General features: G+C 44.7%; 1 protein-coding gene across 1 annotated transcript in view; it reads left to right on the top strand.

Annotated features, from left to right (window-relative positions):
- Window positions 1-14,893, top strand: part of SFMBT2 (Scm like with four mbt domains 2) — a 166,391-nt gene that overhangs the window by 27,325 nt on the left and 124,173 nt on the right. Inside the window, exon 4 of the mRNA XM_059725755.1 lies at window positions 2,292-2,532. Coding sequence (XP_059581738.1) covers window positions 2,292-2,532 — 241 coding nt within the window. The remainder of the gene's footprint in view (window positions 1-2,291; window positions 2,533-14,893) is intronic.

Raw genomic sequence — 14,893 nt, 5'->3', positions numbered from 1 at the left:
TTAGTGGAGGAGAGCCAAGAGCACCTGTGATGGTAAAGACCTCCTTTGAAGAGGAAACTATCTCCATCCTAAAGCACAAGAGAGTATCTTCAGGATGTAGGAAATCATTGCTCAGTGTGACCAACCTTGCCACATACCAGCCATTATTGAACTCTCCCTTTCCTAACTGGGAGGCTTCACTTTTTGTCCCTGCTGGATACTAGATCCAGTTGAACGTTTCACTCTTCATCTTCAAAATCCTCTATGGGATGGAAAGGTCTTTGATTTCCAAGGGAGCCCCATTTCATTGTGCATGATCATCCCCCCACCCAGCAAACGTCAACCTCAAGAGCAAGATGTGTGTGCTTGTGTGTATGTGTGCGTGCTTGTGTGTGTGCTTGTGTCCCTTCGTGGTGACTGTTCTCTTGAGTCTGGAACTTATTTTCAGAGGAGGTTGGGTGGACCTCTCTAAAAGCATTGGGGTTTGTGAAGTAAACAGCCCGCTTGTTTGAATTAACCTTTGTACTGTTGCATCATACAGTCACTCTCTCATGAAGGATGCCACGTTTTCCCCTCTCATAAATACCAAACTCTGGTCCTTACAAACAAGAGCAGTGAGAGAACTACAATTTAATCATTTTGGGAGGTGCTTGGTCACCACGGGCGCATTTACACGAGACCATGCACAGAAGACTAATTCAACTGTGCATTAGTGCGGCAGGAAAAGCCTGTGCTAATGCACAATAGAGTTAGTCTAATGCACAAGAGTGTCACAGAAAAACGTTCATCTGTGCTAACGTGCAGTAGTACCAATTATGGTGCATTAAGTTAGTACCCGTCATTACAAGCACTAAACTTAATGTGCCGTAATTATGGCTCATTAATGAACGTGTAGATGCGCCCCATGGTGATGGATGCCACCGAAGAACTTCCATAGAGGTGTATGATCCTGAGACCAAACTGCTCCTGTTGTTTTGAGACTTTCAAGATCTGACAAAGACCACATTTTGGGGTTAAGGAAAAATAGGAAATGCTCTCCTTGGCTCATTCATGCAGATCTCACTGATACTTAAGGACCACAAATGTACAGTGTAGCCTGAACGTAATTAGCAGCCACAGCATAGCATTGTGATGATCATATATGGCAAGCAGAGAAAGAGTATTCAGTCTCAAAGGTGCTCTTTCTCCAAAGTACCGTGATGTATCTCTTTAACATTTGGTTGGAACTCCCAAGGTATAGATTGCAATTTGTGTATATGCAATCCAGTAGCACAACAGTAGTGTATATATATCTTTACAACATCCTTTTGAGGAAGGGAAGCATTATTATTCCCATTTTAGAGACTGGCACTAAGTTATAGAGAAACCAAGGATCACTTTTTTTTAATAAGCATTTGCCTTTATGGTGCTAACCAGATTCTTAGAGCAGTGGGTCTCGCACTCGGGCCCGTAGACCATGACTGGTTGGAAAGGCCATGGTAAGTGCTCTGTGGATTGTACCTTTGCACCTTTGTAATGTTTTCAGTTAAAAGTTCGGTGCATGGTGGTCTGCGGGAAAAGTGGAAGATCGACAGTGGTCCATTAGTCCAAAAAAGGTTGGGCACTATTGGACTAAAGGTTGGGCGCCATTGGACTAAAGGATGTGTGGAGTGCAGTAGGGAACTGAGCTTGATTCTCCCAAATTCTAGGCCGGTATCCTAACCATTGGGCCTTCTTTCCCCAAAAAAGAGTAAGGAAACTTTCCTTCAAGTTCTGTAGCAAAGAAAAGATATATCAAAACAACAGTTCGGAGATACAAGAAAGTCAGTACATTAAGCATGCGTTCAGCTCTTAACTGCATTGGTTAGGAGTATCCTATAGAACATGCAATGCCTTCTCTTGATTTTTTTTTTTTCTGGACAGTTACTTGGGATCTGCTTCTGCCCCTGTTGAAGTCAGTAGAGGTTTTGAGAGTATCTTCAATGGAGAAAGACGGTGACTGTAGTCTCTTGCTTCTTTTCTTCTCTCAACCAGAGACTGAGGCTATGTTGTGCCAGCCATGGTGCAGTCACATTGTAGTAGATTTTCTGCCCCAGAGAACTCACAGCATAAATAGACCAGACAGGCAAAGGAAGCAGAAAGAGTTTGTCCAAGTTTGCTTCTCATGTCATTAGCCAACCTGAGAACAGATCACAGGCCTCAAGCCCCTGCCTGGGACTTGGACCTTCTGTAGTGTTGTTGCCTACCTCAAGGTATTCCTTCAATTTGTTCAGCTGGAGAGACATGTTTCTAGTATAAAGAAAAGTAATAATACCTGTTTCTAATTTTGTAAGGTTGAAATCAGCCTACAGAGCAGTTTCCAACCAGGGATGAAGTTAGAAGTGGCCAACAAGAACAATCCAGACACATACTGGGTGGCTACAATCATTACGACATGCGGGCAGCTCTTACTGCTACGTTACTGTGGCTATGGAGATGATCGCCGAGCGGATTTCTGGTGTGATGTGATGACAGCTGATCTTCATCCAGTCGGCTGGTGCACCCAGAACAACAAGGTGCTGATGCCTCCGGACGGTGAGTACTGTGCATCTTGTCAGGGTTGTGTTCTAGTGCAAAGGGTGATGGCTAGGTGGTAGTCTGGCACCCGGTCTGCAGTTGTAACTCTGCATCCTCAGCTTTTGTGGCTCTGTTCAAGTCATGTTACATGAGTTGAGAATCAGGTCCTGTGAGTCCCAAGAAAAGCTTTCAGGGACAGCTATCCTTGACGGAGTTGGCCACTGAACTGCAAAACCCCTGTCCTCATGTGCTGCCTTTACTCCCTTAAAGACTGTGGGAGTTACGCCCGAGTAAGCACAGATAGATTTGTTCCTTGGGCACAAAGGTTACGTCTACATGGAACAGGGAGAGAGACCCACACTAGGTGTGAATGCTCTGCTACAGTATTGTTCTCGAGAGAGCTACTTAGGTTGGGCTGCTGCATTAATGTTGCATTAGATTGCTTCTGGTATACGAGCCTGCTTTTTCAGAGTCAGCGTGGGTATGACACTGCGTTGTCTCATGTAGACCTACCCTAAGGATTAAATACAGTTCTTTAACAGCTGAGGTGACGGAGTGACAGCTGCAGGTTAGTTGTGCTGCTGGGGCAGTCGACAGAGAGCAACGCCATGGTCCCGACCAGAGGAGGAACCACGTTCTGTACGAGCAGTATGAGAAAGCATGGTGGGTAGAGGAGCAAAGTACAGCCAGTGGCATGAAGCAAGTTGGCCGTGCCCCAGCGTGGGGAGAAAGTGCTGCGGCCCCATACGCTACTGCCGCTTCCATGAAACCTTTCAAACCTAAGCTCAAGCACAGCTACAAGTTTCTCTTACCACTGACCACATAATATACCCTCCCAGTTTGTTTCTTGAGCAGTGGATGGACATTTAACCTCCAACTTCAGCTGTTTTTGAATCAATTTTAGAAAATTTAAAAAATTTAAGGCGACGTATGAATGCAGCTGAAATGAATTTTATTTTTCTTGTTTATGAGAACTGCTTGCAAGGCTTACACTTCATTCGCGTCTTGTGCATGATTTTTTATGGGGGAGAGAATGTATCAGATTGCTCTCTAAGACAGCGGTTCTGAACCGGGGGTGCATGTACCCCCAAGGGGGTACATGAGATATATTTCATACATTGTCTAACACAGGTCGAAGGGCCTAAAAAAAGTCTTGACAATTTGAAAAGTCTTTGTATGAGTATCTTGCCGTTTTTATAATACACGATTACATGTAGTTTGACATAAAAATTAGTTTCTCATTGAAAGGGGGTACGTGAAGTCTCACTCTGAGACCAAGGGGTACATCGACTGGAGAAGGCTCAGAACCGCTGCTCTAAGCTGTTATCAGTGAGAGATGTACTCCCTTAAATCAGGATTGACTTTGGCCCGATTGCCTTTGCACGTGCTGAGCACTGAGAGACGGTGCTCTGGACCTAATTTGCCCTGTCTGTCGTTTTGAATGAAAAGAGGATCGACTTTATAAATGAAGCCCAAGTGTGAGATCTTTGAGTGCAAATATGATCAAAAGATTTATTAGCCAAGTGGTAATAAATCCAGATCATTTGAGAGGGTTTTGATTTTTATTGGTCTCCTAAACTGGCTTTTATTGCATGCCGTATAATCAATGTTGCCAGCATGTACACAATGCCGAGAATGAAATCACGAAATGCCAGGGTAAGGGGGTAAGAGATTTTATTGATTTCTATAATAGAAAATAGTGATTGTTTTTATAACTGGAGGCAATTGCTTTTCATGGATAGGTTGAAATCTGTGTTTTGGGTCTGGCTACTCTTGTGTGTATAGTGTTTGACTTGGGTCACCAACGTCGTTGAGTCACCAGCTTCACTCCCCTGTACCCTTTGGTCCAGTGAAGGCATCGGAATTGCATAGGAAGTCATGGCCCACACTGAATTCAGGCCACACTGTCTTGAAATAGCAGTGGAAGCCTTTGAATGAACAGATGCTAATTTACAGAAGTTAGGTACAATTTTCAAAGATGCCTAAATGACTTAGGTGCCTCAGTCTTATTTGAGAGATTTGGGCACTTAACAGTCTAAAAGTAATACTGTAGAGTGAGAGGATGTGGCTTTACCACACATTGGTTGGTTTGCCATAACTGCCGGCATACATGCCATTACATCATGGCGGATAAAATGCACAATTTACCACTCCTTTCTTTTTCTTTGAGGGCTAATCTCTTGGCGCTGAAGAGCATCTACAGAGGCAATTGCCACAGAGAAACCAAGGGGGTAAAGTCTTGCCCCCTCTTTACCATGCTGTGAATTGCATGTGCATCCCCACATCCCATTGAAAGCAAAGGGAGTTAGGCACTTAAAGTTGGGGTTTTAAGTCTCTAAATCACTTCAGTGCTGTGAACATTTCCTATTCGGTCAACTATATATATATTTTTGTAGTTTTCGTGACAGAAATATGATTTTTAAAATTATTTTGACACATTTCATGAAAAATTTGTGTTTTTTTTCTACATGTTATTTGGACCTATTGGCAGTTTTTTTTCTTTTGTTACAATTTTTGACCTGTATTTGACTGGTCAATTGACCCGACTTTATTTGACCAGTCAAAAACCTAATCCTACTTAAAAGTTAGGTTTTCAAGAGAGCCAATTTAGGTACCTGAAGGAAGTGGCCGGATTTTCCAAAGTACTCTGAACTTGTCACCCCGCATCGAGAGCGCTAGGGACAGTGGTGTCTTGCACAGTGGAAAATCAAGCCAGAAGAAGCAGATCCGTAACTGTGATCTGGGGAGTACCAGTTCCACCGTGCTCTGATGTTTAACATCATGTGCGTAGGTGCTTTGAATCCTTGTTTCAGTCGAGATCAGGCTTTGGGCACGTGCTACAAGAGGAACCGCTCTTTGGCAGGAGGCTCCCAAAAGCATTAGTGTTGCATCGCTACCGTACTTCTGAAACCTTACTCTTTGTGGTTAATGGCACACTATTGTACCTTTAACAGAAGTCTTGATCAGTACTGAACTTTATGCTGCATAACTGAGGCAGGATCCAGACCCTTAATAACGCTGGAAGACATGCAAGCAGCATGGCTGCAGCCCAGCTATCTGTCGCGAAGATTTGATTGCGGTCTGTCATTGAAGCACTCTGTTTAATAAGCAAAGAAACAACTTGTTCGACTGGCAGGCTGGCAGCACTGGGAAGTGCTGCGTTCCTGCTTACCAATCAACTCGGTCTAATCAGTGCTAGTCTTGCTTATAAAAGCAATACGTTACACCTCCGTAACACGACCGAGAGTATTATAAATGTCATTAGACTGGAGGGAGATGCAAAAAGCGGGTCTGTTCAGTTTAGCGAATCGATAGAGCTTGATTTAGTCTTCAGCACGTGCCGCGCTTTCAAGGGGCAGCTGCCAAAATAATTATTGTTTATGATCCCGGTGTAAGGAAGTCATTGAATTTACAGACTGGTGCATGATTATTTATTGGGAGGTGTTAGCATTGCATCATAGTGCTTGGGACCACGATGTCAAGTCGTGTTATGTCCTGCCGTGACATTATGATGCGATGCAGCAGAACAGATCGTACGGGAGAATGCCTCCGTATGCAGTAAAATGTATTGACTTAAGAAAGAAAAGCTCGTGCATGCACGTGTGTGCATATGTGTGTCCTTACTGCAGAAAATGAAAAGGACTAAAACTGTACATTGCTTCAAATCTAATCATTAATTATATATTTTTTTCATTACAAATCGGTGCGTAATTTGAATTGCAAACTCAGCTATCCTGGCAGAATAGATCTGTTTACCATTCAGAGCAAAATGAAAATTATTTAAATTAGTTAATATGTAACTCATTTGAATGAACGGATGTTTATTCATGAACTCACTGAAGAAAGTGTGAAGACATCCGTATGGTCTGAAGCTTTGCTGCTAATCGGCTCCAAAGGCACGTCCTGGGACGGGTATTTTTTTCTGTTGCATATTAACTATTGGTGTACCCAAACAGGAGCTGCTGCCTAATACAGTTGAAGAGGAAATGTGATGTTTTATTTGTTCTCACTCTGCATGAAAGCCAAGTAAATATTAAGAACAGAGTCTCACCCAAAGCATGTGAGGACAAAGGGAGTCCAACCTTACTATAGTCAGCGTTGGTTTAAGTCCTAAGTCAACGATGCAAATCATAGCTGAGGGCTTGCACTGTACAGGTCCTGCTCTCTCCCTAGAAATGGGTGTGTGGATCTCCACGACCCCGACCTGCTGTTAAAACTTCCCATTCACACCTGCCTTTGGAAACTGGCCCAACGCTCAACATCTCTTCATGGATTCCCCCTATGCTATCCTCCTTCCCATGACTTTGAGGATGTCCTGGCTGTTTCCTGCAGAGTTAAGAAAAAATTGGTGCCCTGAGCTTTCCATGGCTAATGATGTCTTTAATTGTGAAGGAAAATGGGCCATTTTTCCTCTCCTCGCCATTTCTGTTCACGTGATGTTTTCCTTTGTTGATGACATTTGGGTTCGTGAACACATTTACCGTCGGGTGGAAGAGCAGTGCAGAGAACTTGACAAGTGTAGTAGCTAAATTATGCATTGTGAAACGCACAGAGAGAGCAGTAACATCTTTTGATTGACACCTGCTTTTTTTTTTGGGTACAGATTGCAGATTTACAGCTGAGCCAACAGAGCAGAGCCTCTTCTGCCGTTAGCTCAGTGCAGTGGGGGGACGAAGTTAAGACGCTAGACGATGAGATGATTGTGTAATTGCCTGTAATTGCCATGGTAGTTGTGCCTTACCCTTATGGATAGATAATAATTCAAAGGGGGCCATCCCTATCATAAATCCACATGGTGAGCTTGATTTCGTTCTCTGTTGCGCTGGTATAAATTTGAAGGTGCTTGCCTGAAGTAAATGGAGGAAGGCAGGGGTGAACGAGGGAAGTAGGTCTGTAAAGTGATTTTTTGAATGTGTTGAGAGGATAAAAACCCGAGGGACACTCCTTCTCTTTCGTGCTCTGCCATGGGATCAATAGGACCATGTTGACACATCAGCTTTTACTTCTTTATGTGTTCAGAAAATAACCTTTCTTTTGTAAGTTATGGGTGTGTGGGCAGAATTTAAGCTTCAAGTCCTAATTCTGGCATGTATTGAACCCCTCCGTGAAGGGCCACGCTACGTCAAGCTGTAAAAGTGCCAATTGGTCATGGGGATCATAGGAAACTAGGGCTGGAAGAGACCTCATGAGGTCATCTAGTCCGACCCCTTGCTCAAGGCAGGATTGTCCTTGACTAAACCATCCCAACCAAGTGCTTGTGCAACCTGCTCTTGAACATGTGCAGGGATGGAGATTCTGTATCTTCCCTAGGTAGCCTGTTCTAGCCCTTAACCACCCTAATAGACCATTCTTCCTAATTTCCCACCGAAATTCCCTCTGCTGAAGCTTACATGCATTGCTCCTAGTCCTGCCCCCTAAAGCCACGAAGAAAAAGCTATTTCCAACCTCTCCATAATCGCCCTTCAGGTATCTGAAGACTTATCAATGTCTCTCCCTCTGTCTTCTCTTCTCCAGACAAAACCCTAGTTCTTCCAGGTTTTTCTCATAAGTCTTGCTTCCCAGGTCTGGTATAATTTTTGTTGGTGTGTGCTGGGCTCTTTCTAATTTGCCTACATCCTTCTTGAAGCATGGAGCCCAAAACAGGACAGAGTTGTCCAGGTGAGGCCTCACCAGTGCTGAATCGAGTGGAAGGATCACTTTCTTTAATGCGCAACACCTTACAGGATCAGGGCTCTGCATGAAGGTAAATGCACAGCACGGGCTGTCCTTGGACTGCTAGCCTGTGATCATTGATGTTTTCTGTCTCTGTGTGCAGTGGATTCATTTGGGACTCTTGCTCCAGGCTGAGGGTGGGGACCGTTCACTTGAGTTCGAGATGCTGGACTTGATCTTGAGCCATTTACTCATGCAAAAGAAGATCAAACTTGTGCAATAGGAAAATGGATTGCTTTATAATGCATGCAAATGATGTCCCTATTTCAGTTGACATCTGCCTACTTATGGCACACCCTACCACTTACTTGCTATGAGCTAGTTTTAAAATCTTATTTAAAGATGCCAAGTTACAAGCAGAAATCTTTAAGCCATCTTGGCACAGACAGTGTCTTTTTTTGCATATTTTTTTTTATAAGAGCGTTTTGCCTGAATTTGGCCTACCAGAGTTATCCTTAGCAAAATGTATCGGTGGGGCCAAACTCCACCCTTTGAGACCATTTTGGGTGTATAAGTCGGTGCCAAGATGTCTTGCTGAGACTGACGGTAAAACCTCCTAGTGAATTCATTGAGACCAAGATCTTAACCACTCTATGAAATTTATAACCACTGGAACTGGAGCTGGATGAGATCACCAGACTGATTGTGCTCTGCGTGTTTAAACACCAGTGTAAAATTACTCTCATCCAGGAAGAAAATCGCTTGGGTCTTCGGAGATAGCGACCCACAGAGTTTTCTGTTAAAAATTCAGAGGCTGTGTTTTGGCATCAGTGGCAATCCTCTTGTCTTTGTTGGCATGGAATGGTGTAACACAGTGGGTGCCAACCTGTTTGGCAGGTGTGCCACAAATTAACTCTGAACCCTTGTTGTTCCCCTGTCCAATCTGCCGCTCTGCTTTCTGCCCTGTGCTCCTTGCCCGATCCGATGCTTTGCTTTTTGCTCCCTGCCCTATCTGCCGTTGTGCTGCCTGTCCCTTCCCTAACCTGCCCCGTGACACATGCAGAGGGTGCTTGTCCTGTGCTGCAGGTTGGTCACCCCCGGTGTACCGGGTGACTCAGTCTGGCTCATTGATCTCCTTGTGGCTTCATGGTGACTGATTCAGAAGCAGACCATCCCCATTGACATGCTTGCATCTGCGTATTTTGAGTTCAGAATCGGTCCTGCCTGCAGCACACATATAATAGGCAAATTGTGAAGTCAGATATATTTCTTTAGTTTCAGCAGCAAAGAGTGGTAATGCAGCCCCCATATCTGCAGTGGCTAAGTATAGACCGTCAAAAAGCGTGCGGCCGAATTGATTCAATCTTTGCTAGGTTAGTCTGAGGGGTGTAGATTGAACCAATATGCCACTGAACAGAGCCTCACTTTCGATTCCAGAAATGCAGCCACGTGCCTGCAGTGGCTCAGGCCAGAAACTGGGGGTGCGCTGTAGGGCACGCCTCTCTGCTGGGCTGGAGCAGACAGCTTTGGGCCAAGGCTAGCCCACCTACCCTGCAAGAGAGGGCTTGCAAGGGAGGTGCAAAGCATCCTGGGATGCTGGGGGACTGTGATTTAACTTGAATCTGGAGGAGATCTGGTACTGAAGTTCAATAAACCGATTTAATCTAAATCAGTTAAGTCTGATACCACGCTGGTTTATGTTAAACCAGTTTCGGCTGTTTTTGCAAGCAGTTCATAAGCACTGAATTTCTGTTGCGTTACAGATTTGAGCTGGTTTTCGATCACTTATTCTGGTTTATGTGTAATTCCTGTCCCTAGCCGATGTGATCAGGAGCAGACTATCCCTTCAGGCTGCTGTGAGCAATGTGTTCCCTCCATGATCCCTGGATCTCATCTAGCCAACTAGATAGTTGCCCTACCATTGGTTCCCCCAACCTGTTCAGTTCTTTATGGGTGGAAATGACTGCAGAGCTAATGCTTTAGTGGTTATCAAGACGAGTGAGCATTAATTCCCCTCAATGTTGGGCAGCAGGAGGCACCGTGCGGCTGTCTGAAATTTCCTTAACAGCTGCAGTCGTTCCAAGCCACCACCATCCTCTGGGTTCGTCTCAGAAAATCCGATCTGGATATTTAAATGCACTGACCTCTCCCCTAAGGAAATAAACTTTAACTACTTTTGCAGCCCAATGTGTGCAATGCTTGAAGGAGCTCAGATGCCAAGATTGGATTTCTGCTTTTGGTTATGAGAGCTGAAGTTCGCATGGACCAAACTGTTGATTTTTGTGCTGAAATATAATGGAGAACAGTTTTGTTCCCCTCTGCGTTTGTCTGTTCACCATTGGCTAAGGATTTGGGGCCAGATGTGTATCGTGGTGTAAATCTGCCCAGATCTGCAATCCTGATTTACGTTAGCTGAGAATCAGTCCGATGATTTTCAATTTACTCGGTTCAGAAATCTTCTTGGGAAATCAAAGCAGTAAATAGTGTGGAGGCTGCTGAAGTATTACACACTTTCTTTTATCTTCTTTCCCTAATCCTTATCCTTTTATTCTGTCGGTGCTGATTTGAGATTCCCCTAATGTAAATAGATTGCAGGATTTCTTTTTTTAAACGCCACAAATGGCTCTTTTAGTTTAGTGTTTTATGTGGGCTTTTAGAGTTGACTTCAGCAGAGTATTAATTATGCTGGAATGACGTTAACATAAATAACGAGTCAGCAAATAAATGTCAGTTAAATATTCTATTAGCGTAGTAGGCAGCCTTATGCATTGGCACAGAACATTTAGCAGATTACTTCTAATGAGCATGTAAAAAATCGCATTTTTTTTCCCCCTCAAGTCTGGGTATTTCTAATGAAAAATGGGAAAAAAAAAAACGGTCTTTGTTTGCTGAAGAGCACAGGATAGTAGGGCTTGAAATCCACCCTAGTGTGAACTGCGTTAGTTTGCATCTGGTCCCCTCAGGCTAAAAACAGACAACTAATTTGATCTGCCCCAGAGCTCTCTGCGCCACATCCAGACCTTGCAGACAACCAAGCTCAATGCCCTGCATTGAGTACGTTTGAATGACTCGAATTAACACTTTGCTTTGGAACAATTCTGGCTCATTCAAAGTAATTGCCATTTAAGCCTCCTGGGTCAGCAGCACCTGTTTCGGTGCAAGGCATAGTCCATGCCGGCATGTCTAGCATTGGGCCCGTTGTCTGTTTTTTAGCCTCTGAGACCATACAACAGCTGGGAGCTGCTGGAGCACATCAGTCCTAGCCCCTTGCCGTATCCCACCCCCCGCCGGCCCCCACGGCATCAGGACTGTTTCGAGGGAGGGACCCAAGAGAAGCTTTTCCTCCCTTTGAGTCATGGCAAAAATTTGGCCTTTGAAATGTAACCGGTAGTTAACCTGCATGTGGGTTTGCTCTTATCCTGTGTGTGCAAATCTGAAATGCTCTGTTCTGTGTTGGTGGCTAAAAGTAGGACTCATTTCATAGCTTTTAACAGGTTGAATGCTCCCAAATATGTACGCTTAAATTGGCTACAATGGGCAGCTTTCCCTGGTTTTTTTTTGGGGGGGGGAAGAAAATTTCGATCAAGATCTTATTGATTTAATGACAGGACAAAAGCATATAATACCCGATTCTTTGGATTGTGGGGATTGTTATAGTTTTGCATAGTCAAGCATACTGAGCATTGAGTTTCTGCTTGAGTGCTGAATTTCCGTTTCCCCGAGTCTTTAAAACTGACCTCTGTTGTTTTTATTCTTTTTAATAAGCTCTGTGAGCGTACTTCGGTGAACCATTGGCAATTAAAGACGAGGCTAGGTTGGTAAGAATGGATCCTGATGAAAGGCCTGATCAGAATAGATTTATTTTCCCGAGGCTCAGACAAAGGGAGTTTGTGGTAAGAAACCTCTAGGGAATGAAACGCTTCGGTGCGAGGTGTACTTAGTGCGAGTGTTGTGTCCTGTCCCAGGCAGAAATCAATATGTCATTTATCACAGCTTCTCTTTGCTTAGGAGAGTCCACAGGTGAGGGTATCTCGTTTCACCGATGTCTTACCCGACTCCTCCATACTGCGGCAGCTGTTACTCGCCAAGTCACAGAAGTTTAGGGCAGGAAAGACTGCCGGGGTCTTTGCTGGGGTCTTGCTGGGTTATTTGACTGCTGGGGTCAAACACCCCAGTAAGGTGTGCATCCAGTCTCCTTTTGAAGATCTCCAGGGTAGATGCACCACCCCTGCTGGGAGTCTATTCCAGAGCCTGGTCTCACAAATTGTAAAGAAGTTTTTCCTTATATCCAGTCTGAAACCTCCTCCTAGGAGTTTGACTGTTGCTTCTGGTTTTCCCTTGGTGCACTTTGGTGAGTAGTTGTTCGCCTCACCCCTGATGCTCTCCCCTAATATATTTGGAAGCTGCCACCAAACCCCCTCGAAGTCTTCCCTTTTTGAGGCTGAACAGTCCCATATCTGTCAACCTTTCCTCGTACGGATTGCTCTTAGGGCCTCTAATCATACGAGTAGGTCTTCTCTGGACTCTCTCAAGGTTGTCCACATCCTTCTTGAAGTGCATGCCAGCTGCGGCTTCACCGATGCCGAGTAGAGTAGTAGAATCACTTCCTTAGTTTTGCTTGAGATGCATCGGTTGGTGCATGCCAGCATAGTGTTTGCTCTGCTAGCTGTAGCATCACAATGGTGGCTCATGTTCATTTTATGGTCAATTATAACCCCGGGCGCCTTTTGGACGTGGTGCTAGCTAGTGCAGCACCACTGAGCCTGCACGTTTGTTGAGGATTTTTCCTCCCCAGATGGAGCGCTTGGCACTTCTCGGTGTTGAACGGCATCTGGGTCTGGTCCGCCCATCTAACTCGTCTGTCTAGGTCCACCTGGATGGTAATCCTATCCTGATGTGGGGAAGGGTGGCCACACAGCTTAGTGTCATTGGTGAACTTTGCCAGCGTGCTTCTCACGCTGGGGCTCTGTGTTCTCCTGTGCTGGGAGGTATGGAGGGACGGTGCAGAGAGTTTAACTGGGATGGAGAAAACCTCAACCAGAGGTGAAAGGAAGGGAAAGACTGTGGCTTTGTGGCTTCTTCTCGGCTTTCTGCTGGAGTTCACAGATGCCCATCAAACCACCATATAGCTCTCAGGGTCAGGGGTAGCATGGAAACAGCAGATTGGGGGGGTGGCTATGGAGAGCCAAGCTTCCAGCTTTCTCTTCCTACAGGTTCCCAGGGTCTTCAGGGTTAACCGGCTGGGTTGACCCGTTAGCCCTGGAGAAAACTGCATGGGATGAACTGCATGGAGTTTCTGGATAACCGTGCTTCAGGGTTTGAGGCGAGGAGCATACACTGTGGTCCTTTAAAGTCAGTGGGTCTTTTTTAAACTTCAGCCATTGCTTCACTTGAGTAAGGACTCGATGCTCAAAAAAGCTGCCTTCTGCCTTCTAGGCTCCTGAGTGACGTCTGGACATTAATAGAGAAGGGGCCCTCAGGTGTTGCCTGAAATACTGCCCCAAATTTTCAACTGAGTCCAAAACAGAAAGACTTTGGGAGTTCAGCAAGTGCAATGTAAATACTCAGAAAGAGATGGAAATTCATCCCTGGGGATCATGAGCTGATGGACAATGAGCTAAGGCTGAGGTCAGGCGTACGTGTTTCATTAACCTCCTACTGACTGTCTGCTGTGGGGTGAGTTTCTCCCCCGGTGGAGTCCTGAGCAGTAAAACTGAACAATAACTCATCTGAGGTGCCTTGGAAACTTTCCAGTTTTGGGGTGTTAGGTTTGTCAGTGTAAAGTACGTATTGTCGTAGAGACTTTTCAGGGGGAAAAAACCACCCCCACCCCCGAGAACCCAATTTTCTGCTGAAGAGCGGTTCCCGCAGAAGTTTTTCCAACAGCCCCTGTTCACAGTTATCAGGGACAGCAACATCTGCTTGTATGATATTTCTTGCCAAGAAGAAGTGGAATAAGGGAAACAGAAAGAATTAATTAGTTTGATTAGGCAGCCCTTCTTCTGGCAAAACTCCCACTACAGTCAGGGGAAAAAAAAAAAATTAGCGCGGGGCTCAATGAGCTTGATTGCCATGTGTGCTTAGGACCTTTTGATGCATCCATTTGGAGACCTACTTATATTGTCAAAACCATCTAAGGGGGCTTTAGGCTTGCCCAACGCAGGGTTGGCATTAGGGTAACTATTTTTAACAATGTTTTAACTGAGATAGTTATGGTAGTAGAAGCCCTAGTGTAGATGCACTTTGACTGGTATAAAAGTGCCTAGATCAGGGTAGCTTACTCTTTCCCCTGCTGGAATAAGCAAAATCTATATCTTTGGCCATGTGCATATTTTAGCATGCATTGGGGAAGTACATGTCACTCTTCAGGTATTTGCTGTTTGGGGATGCCCCTCTGCACAACAGCAGTATTTCCACTAAGGCACCTGATAGAAACCTTGCCCTTTGGGCCATGGATGTGCCATGAAATGTAGAAATTTGTTGATTTAATTTTTTATTTTAGTAGGTGGAGAGGCCTCTTCCCATGTTAGTTTAGTGCTGAGTGTACGCAGGGAAAACTCTCATTGCATTTGGGGGTGGCTTAAGAGGATCTTTATCCTTTCGGTGCATTTCAAGAGGCAAAATTATGATTTTTTTAGTAATAAATTGCCTACAATATTCAATCGCCTTATGTCCATACTAGGAGGTCTTAGTTCCACCTTTAGCTGTTAAAGCAGTACGATTTTGG

The sequence above is a fragment of the Alligator mississippiensis genome, chromosome 4, assembly GCF_030867095.1.
Source record: "Alligator mississippiensis isolate rAllMis1 chromosome 4, rAllMis1, whole genome shotgun sequence".
NCBI lineage: Eukaryota > Metazoa > Chordata > Crocodylia > Alligatoridae > Alligator > Alligator mississippiensis.
The sequence above is the reverse complement of the archived record's forward strand: the minus strand, read 5'-3'. Positions and strand labels throughout refer to the sequence as shown.